Genomic DNA, 24,292 nt, shown 5'->3' on the forward strand with positions numbered 1-24,292 from the left:
GTATGCCACAGTTGGTAGCATTTCTGCTTTCTATTTGGCAGGTTCTGGTTTCAATATTTAGGTTTGGAGATCATTGATTTTTTTGTGGTTTTTCCCTTCAGTACCTCGAGGCACGTAATGAAATGTTACATCAGACCATAACCACTTCCTTCCATGCCCCAAACAATTCATTTTTTCTAATCATTGTATTACTCGATTCTGTTAAATCTGAGCTAATGAGTGTCGATAAATAAATAACCAACGTGACAACCACAAACGTTACCGGCTGAACACCGTTGTCACCAACATAGTACTGTTATGTAATTCTTGCTAGAAGATAGATGGCAGAACATACCTTACGATCAGTGACATAAAATTACGCATGTGCGTTTGATGATCTGTTGTCATTGATGACCACTTATTTGTTGACGCACGTTTTGTAACGTGGTAAGAGAAGGTAGATGTTGGGATTACTAGTGATTTCACATGTAAAAATCGTTTTTCTGAATCAATTTGACGGTCTGTTTGGTAAATGCATCTCAATTTTGTTTTGGATGGGGGCTGAAATGAAATTACCGTCAGAAGACGGTGACACTTATCATAAACGATGTGGCGGAAAGGTGGGCAATGACATTCAGAACTTTGATTTGCGGAAAACAGGTATGCTTTATTTGACATAATTTTTACTTTCGTATGTAAGAACATAGTTTTATTTTGTGTGTATAGCATCTTTCACACAACAGTCTTGTTAATTCGTGGTTCAGTCCCAAGAGACCGAAATTATTCTTGAAATAATTGCTTTAAAAAACATTGTTTCTGCAAGAAATGTGTATTCAGAAGCTAATGAGGTTTTGATTTAATGTATTATGGCATCACTCGTGAAAACAGAAACTTTAAAATTAGTCTACTTTGCTTGCTTCGTTCGATCTTATCATACGGACTTGTTTTCTGAGGAAACTCAACAGACAGCAAAAGAGTATTGTACATTCAAAATAAAATCACAACATAACCTTAATATGCCAAAGACTAACTTTAGCAAATATCAAAAAGCAGTTTTCCGTACTGAAATTTATAAGTTGATTTGAGTGTAAAAAATCAGTTATTATTTTTGTTAGGGTTAATTGAAGTGTGTTTTTTTTTTATTTCAGCCCAAAATGAATGAAATTAAATTGGAGCCTGATTTAGACAGTTTTACTCCTCTGATGTTTTTATCGAGTGAACATCAGTTGCTTGATATGAATGATGAAGGGCCAGTCACGTTCGATATACTGCGGAATGGAGCTAAAGTGAGCTTTCATTTTTATTATTTTGTTAATTCTGTGAGTGGCTAAAATGAGAAAGAAATTGGTCTTGGAGCTTAGCATGTCAGTGCCTGCCCTTCGTACTTGGTATTGTGTTCGTGTTTGTTCTGATGAAAATACTTTTTGTAATTTGGCTGTCAAACTCCATAGTTTACATCACATGGTAAAGCCACGTGAAATGAAGATGTTACCATTACTGTAATTAGCCCAAATTAGTGCTATGCTACTTGTTTAAAGATAGTGGTTCACATTTTAACTTACTTCTCTGAGGTACATTTTAATCGTGCATCTGTGAGAACCTAATTTCACAGTCATATTGTTTATTGTGGTTTTCTTTTGACCAAATTTAGTTTTAAAAGGTTGGTTCATATTAGTGATTTTGAAGATGGCTGTCTCCTGGGTTGTTGCACCGTGTAGTGTCGTAGAAGTTTATCGACGTTTCAAGGGTCCATGCTGCCTCCATCATCAGGGCAATGAGTGATGATGGAGACAGCAAGGACCTCTGAAACATCTATAAACTTCTTCAAGACTACACGGCGCAACAACCCAGAAGACAGCCATCTTCAGACTCACCGCCGTGAAACCTCAAATCCTACATTAGTGATTTTGTTTCAGTGTACTACAGAATTGATCAAAGTGGAACAATGTTCAGATGATGGAACTCACTCAATGTTATCATTCGGTGAAGATGATGAAGAGGATCATCCTATGCCATTATTTATCCCCGTAATGAAATCTGAAGTGAAGGTGAATTATGTTTTAAATGCCCTGCCAATTTGTAAAAATTTTATATTCAGGAGTTTTACTCAAATTTCTCAGCTCATTTCAATATTGTTTAAAATCAGGCCTATGTATTTCTGTGTGTGGAAGTGCTGGGTGGGGGATCCCCAGGTTACTATGGTTACCTCAAAGTGTATGCCACCTGCATCTGGGAATTTGTCTTATGGGACCAGGGCTGTATCTAGAGTGGGGGTTTGTGGAGGAAGGTAATGAAACACATGATGTGGCAAAGTAATCAGAATTTCAGCATTGCTTCATGTAGGCATGACAACGTTTATTTCTTTTGTACGTGACTTGCCATTTCTAAACTCACATTCATCATATTCATTGTTTATCAGGAGGAGTCAGAAGATGAAGCAACAGATGAGAAGGAAATGAATAATGAAGTTAAGGCAGAAAAAAATGAAATGACTCCAGACTGGTAAGTTTACATTTTGTGATTTATTATAGTAGTTGTTCATTACCAACTTTGATATTAATTCCTATATTTTGATTAGAATCTTTGTTGTTATAAGTGATTGGCTGTTATACAGTTTGTGTGGCATAATTGTGATTGTCTCAACATTTCGTAATTATTGTGTTTATTTGCAATTTTCTCTAAAGTGTATGGACTTGGCACAAAGGAGATTATTTTTTACAGTTTAAAAGACAGGTGGAAATGTTATTAAATTGGCAGGGATAGAGTCCAATGCTAAAAACCAAATATTGTAGCTTAGTTATTAGCACTCCTGCTTCATATTCAGATCTTTGGTTCATATCTCAGTGTGGGAGCAGTCTAAACTGACAAGTTTCTAATGATTTTCCTCATTCCCTCCAAACAAATGCTGGAATAATACTTTAAATTAAATCATAACTGCTTCCTTCCATATCCTTTCCAATTCACTATCCATTAATCATTGTGTCATCTGACACTGTGTACTCTGAGCTACTCTGAGGTACTGAGAGCATTGCTAAACATACTACAAATAAATTGAATGCGTGCGTTGCTTTCATCTGATTGAAGATGATCCTGTTGCATGCAGTTAGTTTCTGTTTGTTTTTGGACAGAAAATTTAAACTCAGTTGAAAGCATTGTACCATATAATGTTAGTTTTTTGTCACAGTGTGGAGTGGATGAACAAACGGGAAGGTGCGTCCTCAACAGAAGCTGACTGTGTGGAGAATTATGACAAGACTGTTGCAGTTAAAATTCCTGCAGAAGTCAGACGTAGAAAGCGAAGAAATAATTCTCATACCCCAATAAAAGTAAAGCGTCATAAATGTCAAATATGCAGTAAAGTGTTTTATAAAAGTGATTCCCTTCAGGCACATATTCGTACGCACACTGGTGAAAAACCTTTCAAATGTGAAATTTGCAATAAGAGATTTTCAGAAAGGGTGAGTGTCTCGAGGCATCGGCTAGTTCACACAGGAGAGAAACCGTACAGTTGTGACATTTGCCATAAGCGATTTTCTCAGAGAGCACATTTGAATGACCATCATCGCATTCATACGGGCGAGAAACCTTTTAAATGTGAAACGTGCAACAAAGAGTTCTCACATAATGGAAATCTTGTGAAACACAGGCTTCTGCACACAGGTGATAAAACTTATAATTGTGATGTATGTCAAAAGAAATTTACACGTAGTGACACCCTCAGAAAGCATTCTCGTATTCACATGGAAGAAAAACCGTTCAAATGCGATGAATGTGACAAGAAATTCACATGCAAATACACGCTCAAAAGACACTGTTTTAACCACTTAGGGGAGAGACCATACTTCTGTGAAATATGCGACAAAGTCATCTCGGGAAATGATTGCATCGTACACAGACTTTTACATAAGGGTGAGAAACCTTATCCCTGTAACCTGTGCAATAAAGGTTTTGCACGCAGTTCACATCTTGCTAGGCACAAACTTACTCATACAGGAGAAAAACTTTACAGCTGTGATGTGTGCAGCAAGAAGTTCTCTCAGCGGTCACATCTGACTGATCATTATCGTATCCACACAGGCATTAAGCCTTACACATGTGATATATGCAATAAGGGTTTCTCGCAGAGTGGAAATCTTATGACACATAGACTTACACACTCTATTGAGAAGCCTTACAGTTGTGACATATGCAACAAGCAGTTCACACATAAAAATGGCCTCAAGAAGCATTATCATATTCACACAAGAAATATTTAGAAGGAGGCATAAATCTACAGACAGTTTATTAATTATCAGATTCTTTATCAACACTTCCAACTTCATAGTTAATGTTGCATTAGGTGGTTGGATAGTTTATAATGATGCAAAGGAGTCTGGTCAAAGCCTGTTATAAGGTAATATTTCAGCATTTGTTTGGAAGAGCTAAGGTAGACCACAAAATATTCATTATAGCTGGTCTCTGGGCTGAGATTTGAACCAGGGGAACCGCCCCCCCCGCCCCCAGGTACAAAGTAGGAGTGCTGACCACAGTATTCAGTAGCTATTAAAGAGGGCGCATCTGAATGCATACGATATGCATATTCTGCGCTGTTAACTTATTTTTCCCGAAAAGAAATTTATGATGTTTATAATGTAATGTATTTATGAACACTGATACATTGTAAAACTGTGACCAGACTATTTGTGCGTCTTCTAGTGTGTCACGATAATTGTAATCCATTTCATGAGCCCAAGCAGTGTGATAAACTGGAGCCATGGGCTTAAGGGGTTCACTACAGTGTCAGCAAAGCTGTTGTTACATGCTGACATCACTCTTGAGTTTTGGCAGCATGAGTCTAAGCACAAGTAACCTGGACACACCTTAATGCATAGCGTGTTGCTGTCATAATCATCAGCAATCTACCAGCTGATTGACATTATGTCATCTCTTTGGTAATTTTAATGAAACCAAGTATCAATGTCTAGAAGTGGTTTTCGAGTGAATTATTTTGTCTGTGAGGATAAGGAAGGTGGGTCACTTGTAACATATGCTGTGAAATGTGTTATGATGTGGTAGATATTGATATAATCTAAAAATGTTAACAAAATACCACCATGCCTTAGCTTGGTTTTGTGTTTATCCAGTCACTGAGATGCAGTTTAGAATTTTTGCCTTCCTGTCTGCTATCTAAAAATGCAAAATTAAAATTTACAAAAGCGTACTTTTGCCTGTTGTTTTTATGGGTGTGAAACTTGGTGTCTTGTGTTAAGAAAAGAACACAAGCCTGAGGGCGAGATTTCAGATTTCACTCCAATGAGTATTATGATGACTGTCTATTAAGATGTTACCCTGATGATAGAGGCAGTAAACACCCAAAAATGTCAGTTGATCAGTGCAAGTCTGTGGTGCTACGAGCATACCAAATTGCTTGGTCATCTTAAAAAAACTGTAACTTTGCTAACGACATGATCTTCATTGGGAATGAGGTTTGAGGTTCCCACAGCAGTGAAGATTCCAGTGGCAGTATTGTGTGATTTTGGTTTGTCTTCCAATACATATGAAATATTAACACACTCTGTTTGTTTTCTCATATATACATTTATATTTTTCACGGTATATACCGAGAAAAGTAACTTCCTACACAGTGGGCTGGCCAAGCTGAAAGGGGAGGGGGACAAATTTTCAATAAGACGGCAAAAATGGCGGGCAGGTCGGCCATAGATTGGTGCATATCATTTGAGAAAGCTAACTTACGATATTACGACTCCATTTATTGAGAATTATAAGAACATTCCACAAATATCTAATATTGAAAGAGTTCACATTAGCGAATTAGTGCTGTCTGCAGCACAATACTGCACGCCATGGTATAATGTAGTGATGATACGTACTCATAGATGTCAGCATGAAGTAGAATTATACATTTGCGCTTCTACTTTGTGTTTCGTTGTTAGTTGTAATTAAATATATGGATTGGTATAATGTTATGCATTATGGATCAAGTGACATAACTTTAATAGAATTTATTTGATTCACTAAAGTATTGCTTAGTGTGTCAGAATTTGAATTTAACGTGCATGGTGTATTCATTAATACATTCCGAGTACGGCTTAGTGCAGTGTAATTAATTAAACGTGTTTCAGAATAGAAATGTGAAGAGCCGCGAACATGATTTGCGCTTATTTGATACATGAAATTTGAAAATTAAAAGTTGTAATGTCGTAAAATTGGTATCTATAGGGTACAAAGCCAATGGAATAATGTCCAACTCGTTGCTAATCCAGGATTGGTCAGTAAGTCAAATGCTTGCGCGACAAGAAGCGCAATGTGCATATTTATGGTTATCAATAAAAATGGTGGAGAAGTGTTTATATGATTTGTGAAGTTTCTGTGGTAGGCTGAGATGGAGGTGAAGAGAGGTCAGTTTCTTTGACTGAAGATGTTGGGTGAGTGGCGGAGATACTTTTTACGTATAAGATAATTAAAGTTGTTATCAGTTGGTATTTCGTATAAGCCGTGACACAGCACTAGTAACAAAGCTACCTGTTGGCTAATTGATTATTTCTTTTTTTCGATTAGGATTACGTGTTTGGGAATTACCATCATGATAATGACATTGCTGGGGGATCGAAATGCCCAGAAAAGTAAAGGCAGTGTTCGAGAAGCAGGAATTGGATACGAAAATGGCCCAACGAAACGTCTTCGAAAAGAAACACAGATGTGAGTTTGTTTACATTGATGGATGAAGTAGGTTACCTTCAGAATAGTGCATGAACAGAACAGTTATGGAAATAATTAATTTACATGCGCGTTTTTGTGTCTTCTAGCAACACGGAAGGGGGTTGATTCTTTACGAAGCTGTGATGAACTTCAGTTGGCAGAAGAGACTTGTGTGGCACCAGTACCAGTTTCTGCTGAATGCTTTGTATTTCCTCCACCCCCTCCTTCACATCTTCAACCTCGACGTCCAGTATCAGCTTGCTCTCATTGTTATAGTGCCTCTGATTCAGACAGCCAGTCTGACTCGGGCAGAGGTCTTGGTGGACGCTCCTCCCCTATCACAATTCGCCATCCATTGTTCACATTCAGAGGTTACCAGAGTGATGGCAGTCCAGTTGCATTGCATTCGCTCCCCCGTTTCCTTCCACCAATTGGTGTGTTTTGGGATATTGAAAATTGCCAGGTATGTAATTATGGGGATATTCTTTTATGAATGCTGACAAATTAATTTTGGGAGTGCAGTTGGTTTTAAGGTTTTAAGTTTTAGTTATTGATTGTGTTACATTATAGTTGTGGAATCATAATTGTACTTGCTATATGGCTGTCTTTCTCTCTCTCTCTTTTTCTTTTGTGCACTAGTTATGTGGTGTTTGTAGTTTAGTAGTATTTACAAACTGTCAGAATACTATATGGCACAATAACCCAGAAAATCACCAAACATTTCCTTTTCTGTTTATAGGTACCAAAAGGTAGATCAGCTGTTGCAGTGGCTCAGATTATTAGAGACAGATTCTTCGATGGCTACCGTGAAGCTGAGTTCCTTGTAGTGTGTGATGTTAAGAAAGAAAACAGCCAAGTAATTCAGGAACTGAATGATGCACAGGTAATTTTGAACACTCTTTATCATACCATGGTTTATGCTGATAATAGTCTAGACTCTCTGTTTCAAGTTTTAGCTCAAATTCTTTCTCAGTTCATGTTAATGTCCCCATCATTAAAATTTAACAAAACCAGAACACTGAGATACCGTTCTTTAACCTTCATAGCATTTACTTTCTTAAGATTAAATCTTTGGATATTGCCATATCTAAGATAACTGGTTCGTTCACAGTCTTACTATTGTAATGGAGAACAGACAATAGTATACAGTAACTAAGAAATACAACATTTTAACAGCTGGTAATTGGAACAAATTTTTGGAGTTAATGTGTGTTTCTTCATAGAATGTGTCAGAGGAATGCTTGATTATTTACATTTCTTCATATTCTTTTGCATTTTATGTTAACTTCTTTTTCTGCAAAAAAAATCGCTCATTTTAAGTAAAAAAGAATAGGTAGGGGGACAGAAAGGAAATGCACTGATATTTTTAGTTCTTTTATTCTTGCCATTAATTCCCTTATTTAGTTAATGACAACACACAGGAGTCTGAAAACTTTACGTGCCAGAATTATGATGTAGTCCATAAATACTGATACAAGCATAGAATTGAACACCCAGCATTTCCTTTTAATGTGCAGGAATCATATATTGTCATTGTGCAGATTATGTATATGTGTATTTTATTCATTTCAGGTGAACTTGATTCATGTGGCATCCACATGTAAAAATGCAGCAGACGAGAAGTTACGCCAGTCAATTCGCCGCTTTGCCGATATTCATGGTAGTCCAGCAGCCATCATACTTATCTCTGGTGATATAAATTTTGCAGCTGACCTGACTGATCTTCGACATAGGTACTACATCTATTTGCGGCAGAGATGTTTTTAAAGCTTATTCACGCATCACCATCATTGGATTTCGTTTATACATATTATAAGTTCAGGATGTTGAAAACATACTCTCTAATTTGTTTACAGAATTTTTTTGATCGAAAGGTTAAAAGAACTTTTTTAATTTCTTCATTTATTGTACTACTGCTGTTACAGTGAGCAAAGATATCAAATATTTGTGCCATGCTGCATTCTACGCACATGCACACGCACAAACCTTAACAAAAGTTGCGTGTTTTTGGAAGGGTGTACCACAATCACCATTTTCGGATCCTAGACTTAGTGGTACCGATATTCCAGACCTCACAGGTACATGTGTCCGCCATGTTGAAAAGGCAGTACCCACACAACCGGTATAGTGTTCTTATGTGAACTTTCATTTACTCAGAATGCCAAAATGTGTCTGTTCACAGGAAGAAGTTTCATGTTATTCTTCTGCACAACAGTTCTGCTTCTGAAGCCTTGATCCTCTGTGCTTCTGAACACTACAACTTCGCCAGCTTGATGGAAGATCTACCACTGCGTGGCACTATTAAGGTACCCGTGCTGCAATTTGCATGTGAAGATTGCAATTTGCGTGCTTCTTTCATTGTTGTTTTATGGCGTCTTTATATTTTATTTATGTGCGCACTTTGGTCACATTTTACTCCAAAGTTTCAGTCCAAGCATGGAGGCTAATCTCAGAATGATCTAGACACCTCTCTCTTCTCTTCTCTTCTCTTCTCTTCTCTTCTCTTCTCTCCTCTCCTCTCCTCTCTCTCTCTCTCTCTCTCTCTCTCTCTCTTGAACATTTCATAACATGGTAAAAAGGTACCGTAATGCCCCCATATACTTTACAGTTATTATTGCAGGTGAAAAATTATGCCACTTCAACTGGGGCAGACCTAATAATGAGAGGGGTGATTTCTAAAATAATTGGTGCTTGAAGTGCATGAATCATGATCTGTACTAAGTGGACTGACAGAAGTTCTTCTGATATATCTGTTTCTTTTTGTTCTCATGGATTTTTTTTAAGCAGGTGTAATTATTGTTTTGTCTTTCACAGTTAAATTTTCACTCCTGTATGAGTGTCAGTAAATGTATGATATGTAAATTTTTATTCTGGTATGTATCTGGACTTTTGATGGTTTGAAAATTATGTTGATAAGACCAGTGACTTTTGACTTCAGCCTTTTCTTCTTAATACTTATCACATTTTTGTATACAGCAACACAAAAGATGGCCTTCTTTTTTCACAGCACCATGAAAATTAAAATTTTAAATTCAAGCCAAGCTTTTGTTTCTGCTTCGCTCCTCTTGTGTTTTTCCAGGCTAATAGAATTTTTGAATCCCATTTGTTTCCAGTCAAATAATCAGCCACTGGAGAGGTAATTTAAAGAATTGACTTGTATTATTCTGTTATTTATTATTATAACATAATTAAAATTAAATCCGTGGCATAACAGCTCCTGAGAGCCAAAGCCGACTAGCTTGACTGCTGACCTCACGTTCACATGCCTAAGCAGAGGTGAACGATCATCCAACCAGATATAGGGTGATGTGTGGTCAACACGACGAACCCCAAGCCATCGCTAGCTTTCCTGACTGGATTACGCTACTCATTGTAGCTCCCAAATTTCCTCACGATGCTGTGTTGGCACTGGTCGAAAGCTCATGAGAAAATTTCTTCTCCCCGAGACTTAAACCAGCGCCAGTTCCGTATCGCCGGTCCGAAGCATGATGCCTCAGACCACGCGGCTACTGCGCGGGACATTATAACATAATTATAACCAATAAAAGAACAAGAAGAAATCGATACATGTAACGTGTATATATATCACATATTTTGTTTCTAGAATAATTGCATGTAATATTGCTTGCTTTAATCTGTATGTTTGGATGCTTAATGCTGTACTGCTTGTTCATTGCTTGAAATAGTGTATTGCTTTAATCATGAGTGCTGTTTTTCACATAAATTTGGTATGATTAATGCAGTTGTATTAAAATCAGTCTGTTACTTGGGAAGATGTGTGATGTGTGTTTCTTGTATGGGGAAGTTGTGTACAGAAAATTCAGTGTTTGCGTTTGGGTGCCATTCTGTTATGACATAGACAGATGCCAGGAAGAGGATGTATGATTAAAAATTAAGTCACATTCATGGTAAAACCTGAGTTTGTTAAAGTTTGAAAATTTAAATGTATGTTTATCTCTTGAGTTTTTCTCATGTAATGTAATTACATGTTTCTCAAAATGGATGCACCATTTTTATCTAGAACACCAAAATTATTGAGGTGAAAATGTTGGACTGTTAAAAACAACTTAATTCTCATAAAATGTATGTACTTGTGGTTGTGTAGAATGGACACGCTGTATACAAAACGGGAAATGCTTGTTATTTAATAGAAGTATAGTTGAAGATATCCGTCTTCTGGGTTGTTGCGCTGTGTAGCGCAACAACCCAGAAGACAGATATCTTCATACTCACCGCTGTGAGAACCTCAAGTCTTACAGAAGTATAGTTTATTGAGAAGTTATAACCGCATTGTAATAAAGTGGTAATTTCAGGTTTGCCACGCGAAATAAAAATAAATGAAAATTAGTTATAAATAATGGCAATCCAGTGAGTCCCTTACACATTGAACTATCAAGAGATGGTTAATATGAGGTTTGAAAAATTAATATAGTAGTGTCCAACAAAACTGTGTTGTGATTTAACATTTTCATAGATCTTTGGCAAATCTGAACATTACTCAAACTGCATGTTTAAAATATGATGTAGAACTGAACTTTTGAAAAATTTCGCATTGTTTGCATAGCCTGCCTAGGTTCATAAAACAGATTACATCATTACAAATCTATTTTGACCATTTGTGTATAAACTTGATTGACTTTTGGAGGTGTTGGGTAGGTGCTTTATGGATGTGACCCATATTTTGAAAGTAAGAATGTCATTAAAAGCTGTGCATGGTATGGTATTGAAATAAATATTGGTTTTGGCATTTTCTTTTTGTTCCCATCGTGTTGAAATTGTTTGTTTTATTTTCAGTTTTCATTGACAAACAGTTTCAAGGCACTGTGGTCTTCTAGGTTGAATCAAATAGTATTTTGGCTGTATACTGCAACCCAGAAGACCACCATCTATGTTCACATTGCCAGTGAAACTCAAATTTTAAATTCAAGCCAAAGTATTTTTTACTGCTTGGCTCCTCATCTGTTTCATCAGGCTAATAGACCCTTTTCCTGAATCCCATTTGTTTCCAGTCAAATTATCAGCCAGTGGAGATTGTAGTGTCAAATTTGCCTGAGGATAAGGATCAAACTCGCATCAAGAATCGCTTGAAACAGCTCTCTGGAAACTGTGGTGGAAGGGTATTATCTATTATAAAATCCACCGCTACTCTCCGCTTCTCAACAGGCGAGTTTGCAACAAGGTAAGACCACATCATTCTGCAGGAGTCTGAGGTCGCGCAGGTTGAGATGAACTGTTTTGATCGTTACTTGTCTGTTGCAAAGATGCACTGTTTCGGTACTCTGTAGGCTTGAATTTTTTTAAATAGTGTATCCAATGCAACCATTATATTGTTTCAGCCCAGGCTATCCTGCCATGTGACTGCCTTTTCTTGAATGGTTGTAAAGTAAAATGTTGAAATGTATATGAGCAAATTTGGTGAAATGCAGATTGCGATATAATCTGAAAGTGGGCATGCAAGAAAATGAGGCTTATGTGAAATCTCAGAGCGCACATAATTGGTCCAAAGTTGCAGATTTGTCCATTTGTAAACAGGTTTTTTTATGGCTCCACCAAAATATGATCAGCTTAGATAACTTTTGTCATGCAAGTTAATACTGCTGAGAGCATTCAGGGGTCATTATCCTTCAGGAAGATTAATTTTTCATAAATTTTTATATTGCTAAGGTAAGTGCAAGGATAATTTTATATTGAGGGATGTAATGTGATATCCAGATCATTTCTCTCAGGTTCTTTTGGAACAGAATCATATATAAGGCAGTTCTATAACAGGTTTGTTCTGGAAAATCACTGCTGACCAATCACCCACCTTTTTTTCTGCCCCCACCTCCACCCCCACCACTGTCTTCCACTTAAGTCATGTTTAATCTACTTCCTTTCTCTTAGTTGTGCTTTTGATTGCAAAGGGTCTGTGTGTTTTAATTTTCATGTCTAGGTTGATGATACTAGATATTTGTAGTCAGTTCCTAATTCAGTTTAAAAATATAAACTGGATTTATTTGTTATAAACATTTGGTTTAGATAAGAACAATGTTTCCACCATATTTCAACAGAGGGAGGTTAGTTTTATGTATTGAATATTAGGTGTTATGTAGTGAAGTTAGATTATTTACTGATGTGTATTAGACACAGGAGAACATTTATAAATTTAAATATGTGTATGAACACATCCAGAGAAAGAAAGTGGGGTTAAGATGTACAAGCATTATGTGGCCAGGAAAATGTAGAAACATGGCTATTACAGAAAGTGGATTGGAAATGTGAATTTTATATTCATTACATTACTACAATATTTGAATTATGGGACTATGTATGTGGTATTTAATTTGTGGTTTCTATGTATGGGCAATTAAATTTGGTCAAAATGACTTGCTGCTGCAGATTTTGTTTGAGAATATTAGGTCATATTTCAATGTGGTTTGTCTGCCATATGTTTATCTGAGTTATGGTAAATTTATTTTTTTGGTGGATTTTATTAGAATGTACGAATTTGAATCAGTGGATGTAGACGCGGACATGTAAAATGTGTTTTGACATACTTTACATTTTATTTCACGTGAATAGAATAGAATTGAATTTATTTACATCCCACTTCCAGTCATCTGTAGTATTAATGTAGAAATAATTACACAACAAAGCACCGTTTGCTTACACATATTTATGATAGCTGAGAATTTTTGGTTGGTGTAAAATCTGTCGAGTAGGAGGCGCGAGATAGGAGGTACTCTTTTAGTGCTGGCTTGAACATCTTTCTATCATGATTTCAGACATTTTATAGTAGATGGAAGATTGTTGAATAGCCTTATTCCAGTATATTGAACTCCTTTTTGATATTTACTGAACTTAATATTTGGCACATGAAGGTTATGTATGTATCTAGTACTTATGTTGTGGATATCTGAGTTTGTTTGAAATTTTTCTATGTTGTTCATTACAAATTATAATGTGAAACGGAATTAGCCGACTTGTGGAAGAATATTAAATTTGATGACTTTGTGACATTTCACGTGGACTGGTTATGTGCAACTTTTGTCACAGCTGGTAATTAAAATTGAAACTTACACTAAGCTTCAGACTTACCTCACTTTATTCATTTTTGGAATTTCTTCAACACATCAGATGCTAAGGTTGCACTGCTGTGATTTGGATGCTGCTGAATTTTATGGTATTTCCTCCACATAATGACCAAAGGGAATAAAATTTGAACTCCATATTGGACAAACAAACTTATATATAAAAACAGTATTATGTGTTAAATGAACTATCATGGCCAATCTTTTAGCACTCCCAGTTCATATTTGGGAGATCCCGGGTTGAAAACTCAACCTAGAGACAGGTTATCCTGACTTACGTCTTTCATGGTTTTACTTAGTCACGCAACATTATACTATAAATTAGGCCCCAAGTGCTATTATGTCTTTACAATTCATAATTTACTAATAATTCAACCATTCAGTGCTATGTAGTCAAAGCTAGTGGGAGTATAATTAAATAAATCATAAATATAATTATAAATAAAGCAAATTATGTGTGGGAGTTCGCAATCTTATTCTGAAGCTCTTTGTTTTAAAGGAATAGACATTCATTCAACACATCTTCATCCTTTGTCATGTGGTACAACATTGCCAGATCCTCCGTGATCCGTATAATGGAATTAGGTCGATCCATTTAGAAGTTTCATTTATTGTTACATGTGACAGGTAGGTGGTTTGTGGGCAGTTTATGGACTACAATTATTTACTTTTAGAGCTCAGAAGCGGATGGATGGAGAAGATGTGTTTGGTCGCAAAATCACTGTTGCCTATCCAAATAGGGTTCTGGAGCGGGATAAGAAAGAGGGGTCACCCTTGAAAACTCAATCAGGTAAAGAATACTTTATTTCAACTGTTAGAGAAAGATTTTAGGCTGGATTTCAATGTGAAAAATCCCCTTTCATGACCCTTTGATATCTTTAAAATGTATAGGCCAAGTTTTGTGAAACTATTGATATGCCCTTTTTGAAGTTGCTCAAACATGCTGTGTTTTAAACTCCAGCTGTTAACAATTGCAATATAACATCTTCTGACCTGTGAGTTGGAAGTTACTGTGGAAATATCATATTTAGCATTTTATTCTGAAACTTTAAATCCCGCTCCAAGTATGGTTGTAAGAGATGCAACAGCTGTCATGGTAAGTAAAATTTTAACTGAAGAATCTGCAAGAATGTGTCAGCAGAATATTGACAAGGTTCCACTGTGCAAATGAATGTAGTTACAAACTACTAAAAGAGCAATGGTAAAGTTGAGAATCAGCTGTTATTTTTCAAAAGTAAAGGTTATGATGGCTTCTTCTTGTTATCTGACATTTTTAAGTGCTTTGTGGAAGATAAATTAATTTTAAATAGGATCACACATAGTGAAAAATAGCCCTCTACTCTTTGTTTCATTTTGACGGTATATAACATGAAAAATTCACACTGACAAGAACAATTTTGGTCTGGGAAGAATTAATATGATGCCTGATTTCCTAAACTCACTCAAAACGTTGTAGTGGATCTAGTAGGAATAGTAAGTTAATACTGCAATGTAGTAGCTTTAATGCAGAAATTTGTCATGCAGTAAGGAAGCAGAAATGCAGCTTGAAGGAGGAGGATGAGAACCAGCAACTTGCCCACACTGCCATTGGGTCTACCTCTTGCGAACAGTCTGCATCTTTTTCAAGCCTCTACCATTCTACACCAGCAGGACTTAATGTACTCAGCTCAATTCCAGTCCCTGATTTTATTCCGCGATCGCCGCAGAATGGCTGGAATGTACTAGCCAATGGGAACACTTTCTCTGCTGCACTGTCATCAGAATTCAATTACCCATTACATAATCAAGAGAATTGTTGGTATGAAAGTGCAATGTTTAGAAGTCCTTCAGCTGAATGCATTGAATTTTCAACAAATAGCAAGAAGAACTCAAGAAATCAGTCCCCTCTCACAGGTGAGTTACAGGGGCCTGATAGAGGGAGATGTAATTTCAGGTACCAGGTCGGATGGCATTCTCATATTTAATTTTCTCTGTCATAGTAGTATAAACATTACTTGTAATATGGAGGGAATTTCAGTATCATATTGTAAGTATAGATTAGTTTTTCAAGTTTTGACAGCCATCTCTTTATGCAATTTCTTTGAGGTTTAACAAGTAATGCTATTTGTTTTTCATTCATATAAATTAATAATAATAATTTGCTGATTTTTCTATGTCTGTGAGCACAGGTTCTGACTAGCGTTAAATGTGTCGGTTATAACCACAAAGTTTACTGTGCAGATATACAGTATTTGATATATTTATTACAATTAAAATTTTATTTGCTAAGTTTTATTGGTCATTAGTTACCATCTTCAAACTGAAAGGTAAGTACAGATTTTGTGTAGTCGCCTTGTTTTCTATTCCGTCAAAACATTATCTCGCAAAAAGTTATTTCAAAGATTTATTAAAACAACAAAAATCCGTGATCTGTCTAGAAGTGGTACAAGTGTTTGTCCACTCTTATTTTACATAACTTATTTGTTTATTTACAAGGAGACGTCTGGAAGAGTTTTTCATAAGAAGGATGTTGTTACATTTTGTAAGTTTGTATAAAACTTGTAAAAATTGAATTGTATTGTTTATGTAGATGTTTTTGAAAATTTTATTTTGGGACTCTCATAGTGTTTTTTTTAATACCAGAATATGTGGACATCTCGCCGTGTTTGTTAGGCTGGTGACAGTAAGAATTATTTACATTATTTTGAAGCGACACGCTTTCTGTACTGAATATGCGCGCTTAGTTAGTTACTGCTATGTGAAATATTTGCTTTTATTATGTTGATTCTTTATTATCGTGTGAATTGTACTTGTAATATGTATGATCTTATCTTATATTATGAATTATTCCGCATTGTTTTGTCATCTGGCTAACTTATTGATTATAATAAAGATATATAATGTATGTATGTGATGCTCTGGCTCTCGTGAGGTTAAAGGTTCTCACAGCAGTGAAGATATTGATGTTGGTCTTGTTAGCTGAATGTTTAAGTTAAATTCATTTTGTACCTTGGAGATAACCCTAGAAAATTCTTGGTTATTATATTCAGCAAACCTGTTCAAGTTTAGGTTATTATGTAGGTTACTCATGCAAGTACTCCATAGTCAGTTCAGTTTGGTTTAATTCTGCATTATTAGATGAACTTCATCTAGGCTAACCTATGGCATAACTTTTTACCATGCCGTTTAATGTACATTGTATCATGTCATCAGACTAGTCAATTTGAATGTTCTATTTACACTGTGTTTAGTAACCAAACATTAAGAATTAATGGGAGTATTTAATTTTATTTAATTCTTTTGCGTTTGGTGGAAAAAGGTTAATCTACTTCTTTACTGACTCATACACAGACTGGACACATTAATCTGGTTACTATCATAAATTGAGAGAAATTTCTGAACTTATAGTAAATTTATAAAATATCCCAACATCCCTAGTATTACAGTGAGTTTATTTGTATCTTGTTTCTGTTCACCAGGTGCATGGCAGGGGGTAAAAGGATCAGCTGCAGAGGAGCTGAAGCTGTTAACGGGGGCAGTAAACCAAGAAGTAAAGACACGCATTATGACAGCCAATGGGAACTCAGAGAAAACTCCAGAAGGTTATCGAAGGATCAGGGGTACTCATCGAGGTTGGTTAATTTGTCTGTGTAGGAATGTAAACCATAACTTTGCTTGTTCCAGATAGTCTTAATTTTTGAGTAATTTGTGTGTGGTGCAAAGACCATGTAGCATATCATTCACAGTAGGACTGAATGGGTTTAATTTGTCATGAGTTATATAATAACTAAATAATGTCAGTTTAAATGAATAGGGTACAAGCGTATGAAGTAAAACTGTTATGTAATAAAGATATAAATATTTTTGGACTTTATTATTGAACTATTTCTGAACCAAGAAATTTGTGAAGCAGAAATAAAGGACAGAGTTTGATATGCCATCCATTGAAAAAGTTGAAAGATATCCGGGAATTGAAGAGTTCAGAATGAACTAAATATTATATGAGATTCCCTTATGTTTTGATTCATACAGAGTATCTAATTTAAGAAACCTTTAGATAACAACGTACAAAATTTGTGACCTCCCCTGAATTATTTCATAAAACAGATTTTAAAGAGAGTGTTCTTGAATTGCTGAGCAAATATCAATATTTTAAAGGACTGTGCTCCATGTAATTAGTTTTGTTTTCTGGTATTTCCACAAACATTTTCAATTTGTTGAAGTTGTTACTTGTATACTTAATTATTATTTAAAATGTGTATGGAGATTTCAATTTACAGATAAGCAATTATAATTTTATTAAATTGGTGTTCTTTGCACATAAACATTTTGTAGAAAGTGTAATAGTAATAGTACTAGGGCACATATATGTAGTAAGAAAGAAAAGGATTTGTTCAAATATTCCAGAAAACTATTCATTTGCTTAGTGAAACTTTTTGCTTGGTAATAAGATTCACGGTTTCAGCGTGTGTCAATGACGAGAACTCCAGGATTCAGCAGTACCAGGAACAGTTTTCAGCAGTTTCTTCCCACCACCCCATTACAACCTTCAGCAACTTTCTGTCGCGCAATTTGGGGCCATACAGTCGTAATGAGGTTAGTGGTCCAAGAAGATTTGTACTTCAATCTGGTTGTCTTATTGGCTACGGAATACAATGGCCTTTTCTAAATAATTTTGTAAATTTTTGTGTAACATATAATTTTATAAAATAGTATTTGTTATGTAATCATATCTGTATTTCCTGTCCTGTTTAAATTTCTGGTTTGTCCTGTGTCAGTGACAAGATCTGCCGAACAGTCTTCTGACGGTTCCTTAACAGGCTGTATGAAATGCCAGCATGAACAAAGTGCCTAGGCAGGTAGCTTTACTTTTAGACTTTCATTTTTTGAAATGTAATGTTTCATGTTGAATGTCTTAAGCAAGAATAATTGGACTGAGCTTGATGGCGAGAACTTCATAGGAAGAAAGATATTTAACTGTATTGGGATTTCCAGACAAGGCTATAAAACATCATCTTATAGGAATAAAATTCCTAGGAATGCCAGAAGTTGTGGAAAGATATTGTTTTTAATATCTGTAATAGGCCACCTTATTCTAATAGTTGAAAGAATGATCAAATGGCTTTGACGAAAATGGATGCTTTGTAACTAAAATAGCAAGACAGCTTTGTGTGAAGTAAGCAAACTTTTATAACGGTTTGTGGCATTAGACATTGTTTTCTGTCAGGTTTCTGTCCTGAATAATGTCGCTGCAGGAAGAAAGTGTAGAACGCCATCTCCATACACAGTGTCGGGAGCGGATAGAGAAGGGTGGCAGTCACAGAACACGACCTGCAGCGACACCGAACGTGAGGAGCTTGAAGTGAGTATGTTCACACCCAAGGAATATTGAGCCATTTAATGCTGTACTGTGCTTACTATCACCATTCAAACTAACATTTCTGTTATTTGCGTGGTATGAATAGCGTACAGCGAACAGTGCCATGTAGAATGTCATTGAGTGGTGAATATCTGTGCTTTCTGTCCAATTGCATTAACCAAATCATACATAATCAGCCCACTGCAGACAGTAAGAACACTGATGATGGACAAAATACTTACTATGTAAGACTTGAGGTTCTCACAGCAGTGAGTATGAAGATATCCGTCTTCTGGGCTATTGCGCTGTGTAGTCTGGTCGATGTTAACCAACGTTTCAGAGGTCATACTGCCTCCGTCATCAGGGCGATCGCCCTGATGACGGAGGCAGTATGACCTCTGAAACGTTGGTTAACATCGACCAGACTACACAGCGCAATAACCCAGAAGACGGATATCATCAAAATACTTACTGTTGACAATAACAGAATATGTGGTAATGCAGTCTAAATATTCAACACTACTAATTTCATTGGATATGAACCTGGGCCAGTTCCTCTCACAAACTGTTTACATCTGTATTCACCTGCAAAAATATTATTTTGACAGCTGCCGCTATCACTCTGTCTTCCCATCTTGAATTTCCGAGTGGCCATTTTTGAAAAGGGAAGGCAAAACTATGTTTCCTTTTACAGCATTACTTTCATCCCATATCATCTTCAAAGCTGGGAACAAATGGTTCACTGTTAAGTAGTGCGCCCTGCAATAATCCGGTAGTACTTCAAGTTACAAACCTGGACCAAAACATTGATGCCAAAGATCTGAAGAGAATGCTGCTCTCTGTGTTTAGAGAACATGTGATGGTGAGATGATAAATCTTGTGTTTACTATTCTTTTGCTTGACATCATTTTACTTTTATTTTAATTCATGGATCTGAGGATAGTTGTTGTACGTTTACAAATTATGAAATGCATGAGAAGCAAGCTTGATTAAATTGTATGTGGCACATCTACATTTGAGTTACATTTTGAAATAATCCATTATCTATCAGACATTTAAATTTTTTTATTGTCTTTCTCTACTTTCTTTAACCAGAGAGAATGATCTCTGAATTGTAACATCTAAGTGAGTTGAGGTTAGGTTGGCAGTGAAAATATGGATGTTGTTTTTCTGGGTTGTGACACCATGCAGATTTGTAGGCAGGTACTGATGTTTCTCCAATGATTGGTGTCCACGTGTGAGTCCACATGGCATTACAACACAGAAGAACATCAACTGTAAGGCTAGGGACCCACTGGCCTAACATGTAACTTCAGAAATATGCTTTTTTCCAAGTAGTACTTACTTATTCACTGAGAACCAATTCAATGGTTAAACCTGCATGAATGTAATGAGAATATTGTTAATTTTAAACAATATACTGCATTTGGTGCATTTTTTTGTTTTGTTTATAGGTTCTTCATGTATCTGTGTTTGTGCAATCAGATGGTAATTATGCAGCTCATGTGAAAGTGCCTTCGTTGCAAGATGCTCAGTATGCAATATCACAGCTGCACCGACGGAAAGTCGGGTACAAACGAATCCTCATATCATATGCCAATAGTGGTGGTCCCAGTCCACAACTCATAAGGTATGGACGTAATCAGATCCATGGTACAAGATCATTATTGAGATTTAAGATTTTCACAGTGAGGATGATGGTGATGATCTGGGCTTTGGCGCCATGTAGTTATGTTTGTATCTTCAGCCTGTTTCTCCTCAGTAGTTTCTTCCGCTGGTACCAGTAATTAGGGATGTCAGTTGATATTAATATAGATTGTGCAAGTTAATAACTGATTCTTTGGAATAGAGTCCTTAGAAATTGAAGTGACCGACATGAACAACGGCAGCTGAGTTTTGGGAACTCCTGCACATTTGCTATCTTGTGCCATTCAGCTTCATGGAGTTGGGTTATAAAGTATTCAGTGAAGCAGACACCATTTTGTATCTCTCTCAGCAAGTCAAGAAATTTTCTGCCTCTCCCCCCCCCCCCCCCCCCCTTTTTTGTGTGTGTGTGAGAGAGAGAGAGAGAGAGAATCAAATGAATCCCATACACACCCTCCTACCCTGTTTCTCTAAGATTTATTTTAATTTTGTCCTGCCATTTATGCTTAGGTCTTCCTGGTGATCTCTTCCATTCAGATTTTCGAACCAAAACTTTGTGTGGATTACTCATCTATCTCATGTTTGTTTCATCTCCCGCACTTACCCCCCATTCTCATTGATTTGATTATGCTGCTAATATTTGGAAAAGAGTACAAATTGTGAAGCTTCTTGTTACACAGCTTTTTTACCCTCCTCTTTTAAGTTAAACTTTCTCATTGGCACCCTTTTCATGATCCTCAGATACTTTGTCTATGTTTGTGTATCAGTTTATTTTCATAATCTTCAGTGTGTAATTTTGACCATGGATCCTCTTGTTTGTTTATTGCCAGGGCACAGATTATTTCTCTGCTCCTGGAAGTGCCAGGGCATTGCCTGCCTTTGTTCAAATTCCATGAGCTGTTTGAGAGCCGCTACCTCACATCCATTAGTATGTCGGACATGTACAAAATGAAAGATGTTTGTCTGATATCAGAGGAGTCTACGGGGCGGATGGTGATCCTGAATCCTGACCACCGTAACACCCCGTCACCAATTTTAACCTCATCAGTGCAGGTAAACAGTTTGTACCTCTTCTCTGAGAATGATTTTAGATGAATTTGGAGGAGGAGATTTTGGGAGGGGGGGGTCTAATTTATGTTATTTAAATAACAGTATGTTCTAGTGCTCATACTTAAGATGATATGTAATTTTTGCCATTGCAGAAGTTGGATATTTTTATAAAAAAGGCAAACATTCATTTATATGATCTAATCAAAAACTGTTGATGCTGAATTATTTCAGTAAATCTGCTAGATCATGAAACTTTTGACAAAGGATTAAGTTTAATTTGCAGAATATTCGTAGTTGTCTTTTGTAATAACATCTCACTTTATTGTTTTATTATTATTATTATTAGCTATGACAGCATTTGCTAACAAGGAGTTTCTTCTCTGTTTGTAACATATTTGCTTATTCAGCTATGTTCTTAGGTGTCTATAGCAGCGTATGTACTATGAGATAGGCACAAAGTGTTAAAAGAGTATTTAAGCAACATTATGTAGATATTAAGCTATAATGTTATCTTATCAGGATGGCCAGTCCATGGAACTTCCGTTCTGCATTCTTCATTCACGTAAATCGGGACCAGACAAAGGATGGGCCGAACAGGAAATGGGAGTGTTGCCAAATGTTCGCATTGGACTCAGAGCGTTTGCTGTACATATTCACATATTGCTTCAAACACACAATGGTAGTCTACCACTTCCCAGGTATGGAAAGTATTTCATTTTGATAGTATTAGGAATTTGTTCTGTGTGTTAGAAAATTTTACAAGTAATGTAGACATTTGTTAATAAGCAGATAAAAAATGTTGGATGTTGGGGTTTGGTTTTGTAGAAATAAGTAGGATTACAAACAGGAACATGAGTGTTTTGCTATTGTCAATAAATCTGTGATTAATCTGGCATGACATGGATGTTCTTGATGACAGGGTCATAGGCCGTGGTTTGTTGCCTTGTTTACCATTTTTGAATCAGTCCAGTTTTTCTGAAGGTACATAGACTGAATATTCTACGGTAATCTTCATATGGAACGCGTTCAAAACGCAGTCAAATCCAGCACATGACTATAAAATTTTCTGATGCTGGGAATTGAAGTGAAATTTGTAGCGCCCACTGTTCAGTTTTATCACTGTAAATCACATAAACTGAATCATGTTTTGTAGTTAAGTTTTTGCAGCTGATACCTCAGCAACAATTTACCAGAGTTTCAGACAGTTTATTTTTCATCTTATGTTCCTTTGAAGTATGCTGTGCACATCACTTCTTACAAGTGGTTGCATGTCATCTTACTACATTATGTAATTAATTTTCAGTCTGCCTAATTGCTATGAAGCACAATTTGAGATTCTGGAAGTGGATGACACAGGTGTGCCATTAGAACATCTTGTAAGCTGCCTGCCTGGTATTGAGATCTACCAAGGAGTTGGTTGTGTCAAATATCTGCGCTGGCTTAAGAGTAAAGCAAATGAAGATGGGCAAATCGATGGTAACTTACAGCTGTTATAGTTCCTTAATCTTTGGATCACTGTCAAGAAATATTGTTATCAGTTGGGGTATTGTCTTACTCAGTACTTCCTTGTCATGATGTACGTTGCTAAATGCTTCAGAAAAAGCAGTAAATAACTTTGATGTGAATCTGTGTTCGGGAATGTGCGTACATTCTACAGGAGTACGCCATGTTTGCACTGGCATGATCAGTAGCGTGGTGGTCAGGGTAACCTTGACTGTACTGTCACAAGGAAATTTGGGAGAATCCGTTAATTACTTTGGGTTGGATTGACTATAAACTTGTGCAATTTTCATTTTATAAATTTAATTGGCATGTGGAATTTATCGGGAAGTAGGTACCAGGACTTTACAATACATCACTCAAATGTGTTTGATGTGTTGCAGATCCGATAAAGTGTGTCAGTCCTGCTCTTGCCACCCAGATGGCTCTGTTCAGTAGAGAGCTTGTGGATCTACTGAAAACCTCCCCACACTGTCAGTTACTTTTCAGCCGGTTTATCCCTGCATATCACCACCATTTTGGAAGACAGTGCAGAGTAGCAGATTATGGTTTCACAAAGCTCATAGATCTCATGGAGGCTTTGTCACATGTTGTGCAAGTAAGAACCAGCATATTAATTCTGCCAGAATCGTGTGTGGTACAGTTTCACTGTGCATGAACAATACTGTTGTTGTTCAGAGTATGTTTAAGGTGAATGTTTCTGGGATGTTATACTGTGTGATTTGGTAGGAGTTTTCCAGTACTTCAGAAGTATATCATTAAATTCTTAATGATGGAGGGTGCATGAATATTGAATTGCAAATATCAATAGCTCTGTGACAGTTGATAATCAGACCTATGTTTATATGACATTCTACAAGGGAATAATATCAGGAGTAAGATGCCCGACATATTGACATCAAGTCACCAGACGCTTTGTGAGTGTAGTGATAGTAAAATTAATATGAATAACTATTAGAGAAAGTTGGATGTACATAGAAGAAGGGAACCTCATTTCTCATTTAATTATTTT

General features: G+C 36.4%; 2 protein-coding genes across 7 annotated transcripts in view; both read left to right on the forward strand.

The window, feature by feature from the left end:
• Positions 1-341: 341 nt before the first annotated feature.
• LOC110841366 (uncharacterized) lies at positions 342-5,179 on the forward strand. Of its 3 annotated transcripts, none has more exons than XM_022086851.2 (5): positions 342-639; positions 1,128-1,265; positions 1,896-2,027; positions 2,399-2,481; positions 3,164-5,179. In XM_022086851.2, the coding sequence occupies exons 1-5, from the start codon at positions 607-609 to the stop codon at positions 4,233-4,235; spliced, it is 1,458 nt and encodes a 485-aa protein (XP_021942543.1). In that variant the 5' UTR covers positions 342-606; the 3' UTR covers positions 4,236-5,179. The 3 variants fall into 3 exon arrangements, with proteins under 3 accessions (XP_021942543.1, XP_087215714.1, XP_021942544.1); XM_087359588.1 differs by having other exon boundaries at positions 343-639; positions 3,151-3,356; XM_022086852.2 differs by lacking the exon at positions 342-639 and having other exon boundaries at positions 1,127-1,265; positions 1,906-2,027.
• Positions 5,180-5,937: 758 nt separating this feature from the next.
• Marf1 (meiosis regulator and mRNA stability factor 1-like protein) overlaps positions 5,938-24,292 on the forward strand; it is a 31,723-nt gene continuing 13,368 nt past the window's right edge. Inside the window, exons 1-18 of one of the 4 annotated variants that reach the window (XM_022086848.2) lie at positions 5,938-6,404; positions 6,538-6,678; positions 6,786-7,141; positions 7,418-7,561; positions 8,251-8,411; positions 8,861-8,984; positions 11,688-11,857; positions 14,423-14,538; positions 15,273-15,641; positions 17,207-17,359; positions 18,193-18,323; positions 18,955-19,089; positions 19,781-19,948; positions 20,541-20,716; positions 21,561-21,783; positions 22,300-22,478; positions 23,084-23,256; positions 23,664-23,878. In XM_022086848.2, coding sequence (XP_021942540.2) covers positions 6,591-6,678; positions 6,786-7,141; positions 7,418-7,561; positions 8,251-8,411; positions 8,861-8,984; positions 11,688-11,857; positions 14,423-14,538; positions 15,273-15,641; positions 17,207-17,359; positions 18,193-18,323; positions 18,955-19,089; positions 19,781-19,948; positions 20,541-20,716; positions 21,561-21,783; positions 22,300-22,478; positions 23,084-23,256; positions 23,664-23,878 — 3,081 coding nt within the window. In that variant the 5' untranslated portion in view covers positions 5,938-6,404; positions 6,538-6,590. Of the gene's footprint in view, positions 6,405-6,537; positions 6,679-6,785; positions 7,142-7,417; positions 7,562-8,250; positions 8,412-8,860; positions 8,985-11,687; positions 11,858-12,566; positions 12,735-14,422; positions 14,539-15,272; positions 15,642-17,206; positions 17,360-18,192; positions 18,324-18,954; positions 19,090-19,780; positions 19,949-20,540; positions 20,717-21,560; positions 21,784-22,299; positions 22,479-23,083; positions 23,257-23,663; positions 23,879-24,292 lie in introns of those variants that run through there. The other 3 variants (XM_022086845.2, XM_022086847.2, XM_022086849.2) reach the window with 3 other exon arrangements.

This window comes from Zootermopsis nevadensis, unplaced genomic scaffold (assembly GCF_977971745.1).
Source record: "Zootermopsis nevadensis isolate Lab colony 2312 unplaced genomic scaffold, Znev_1.0 Znev_ptg000032l, whole genome shotgun sequence".
NCBI classification, from domain to species: domain Eukaryota; kingdom Metazoa; phylum Arthropoda; class Insecta; order Blattodea; family Termopsidae; genus Zootermopsis; species Zootermopsis nevadensis.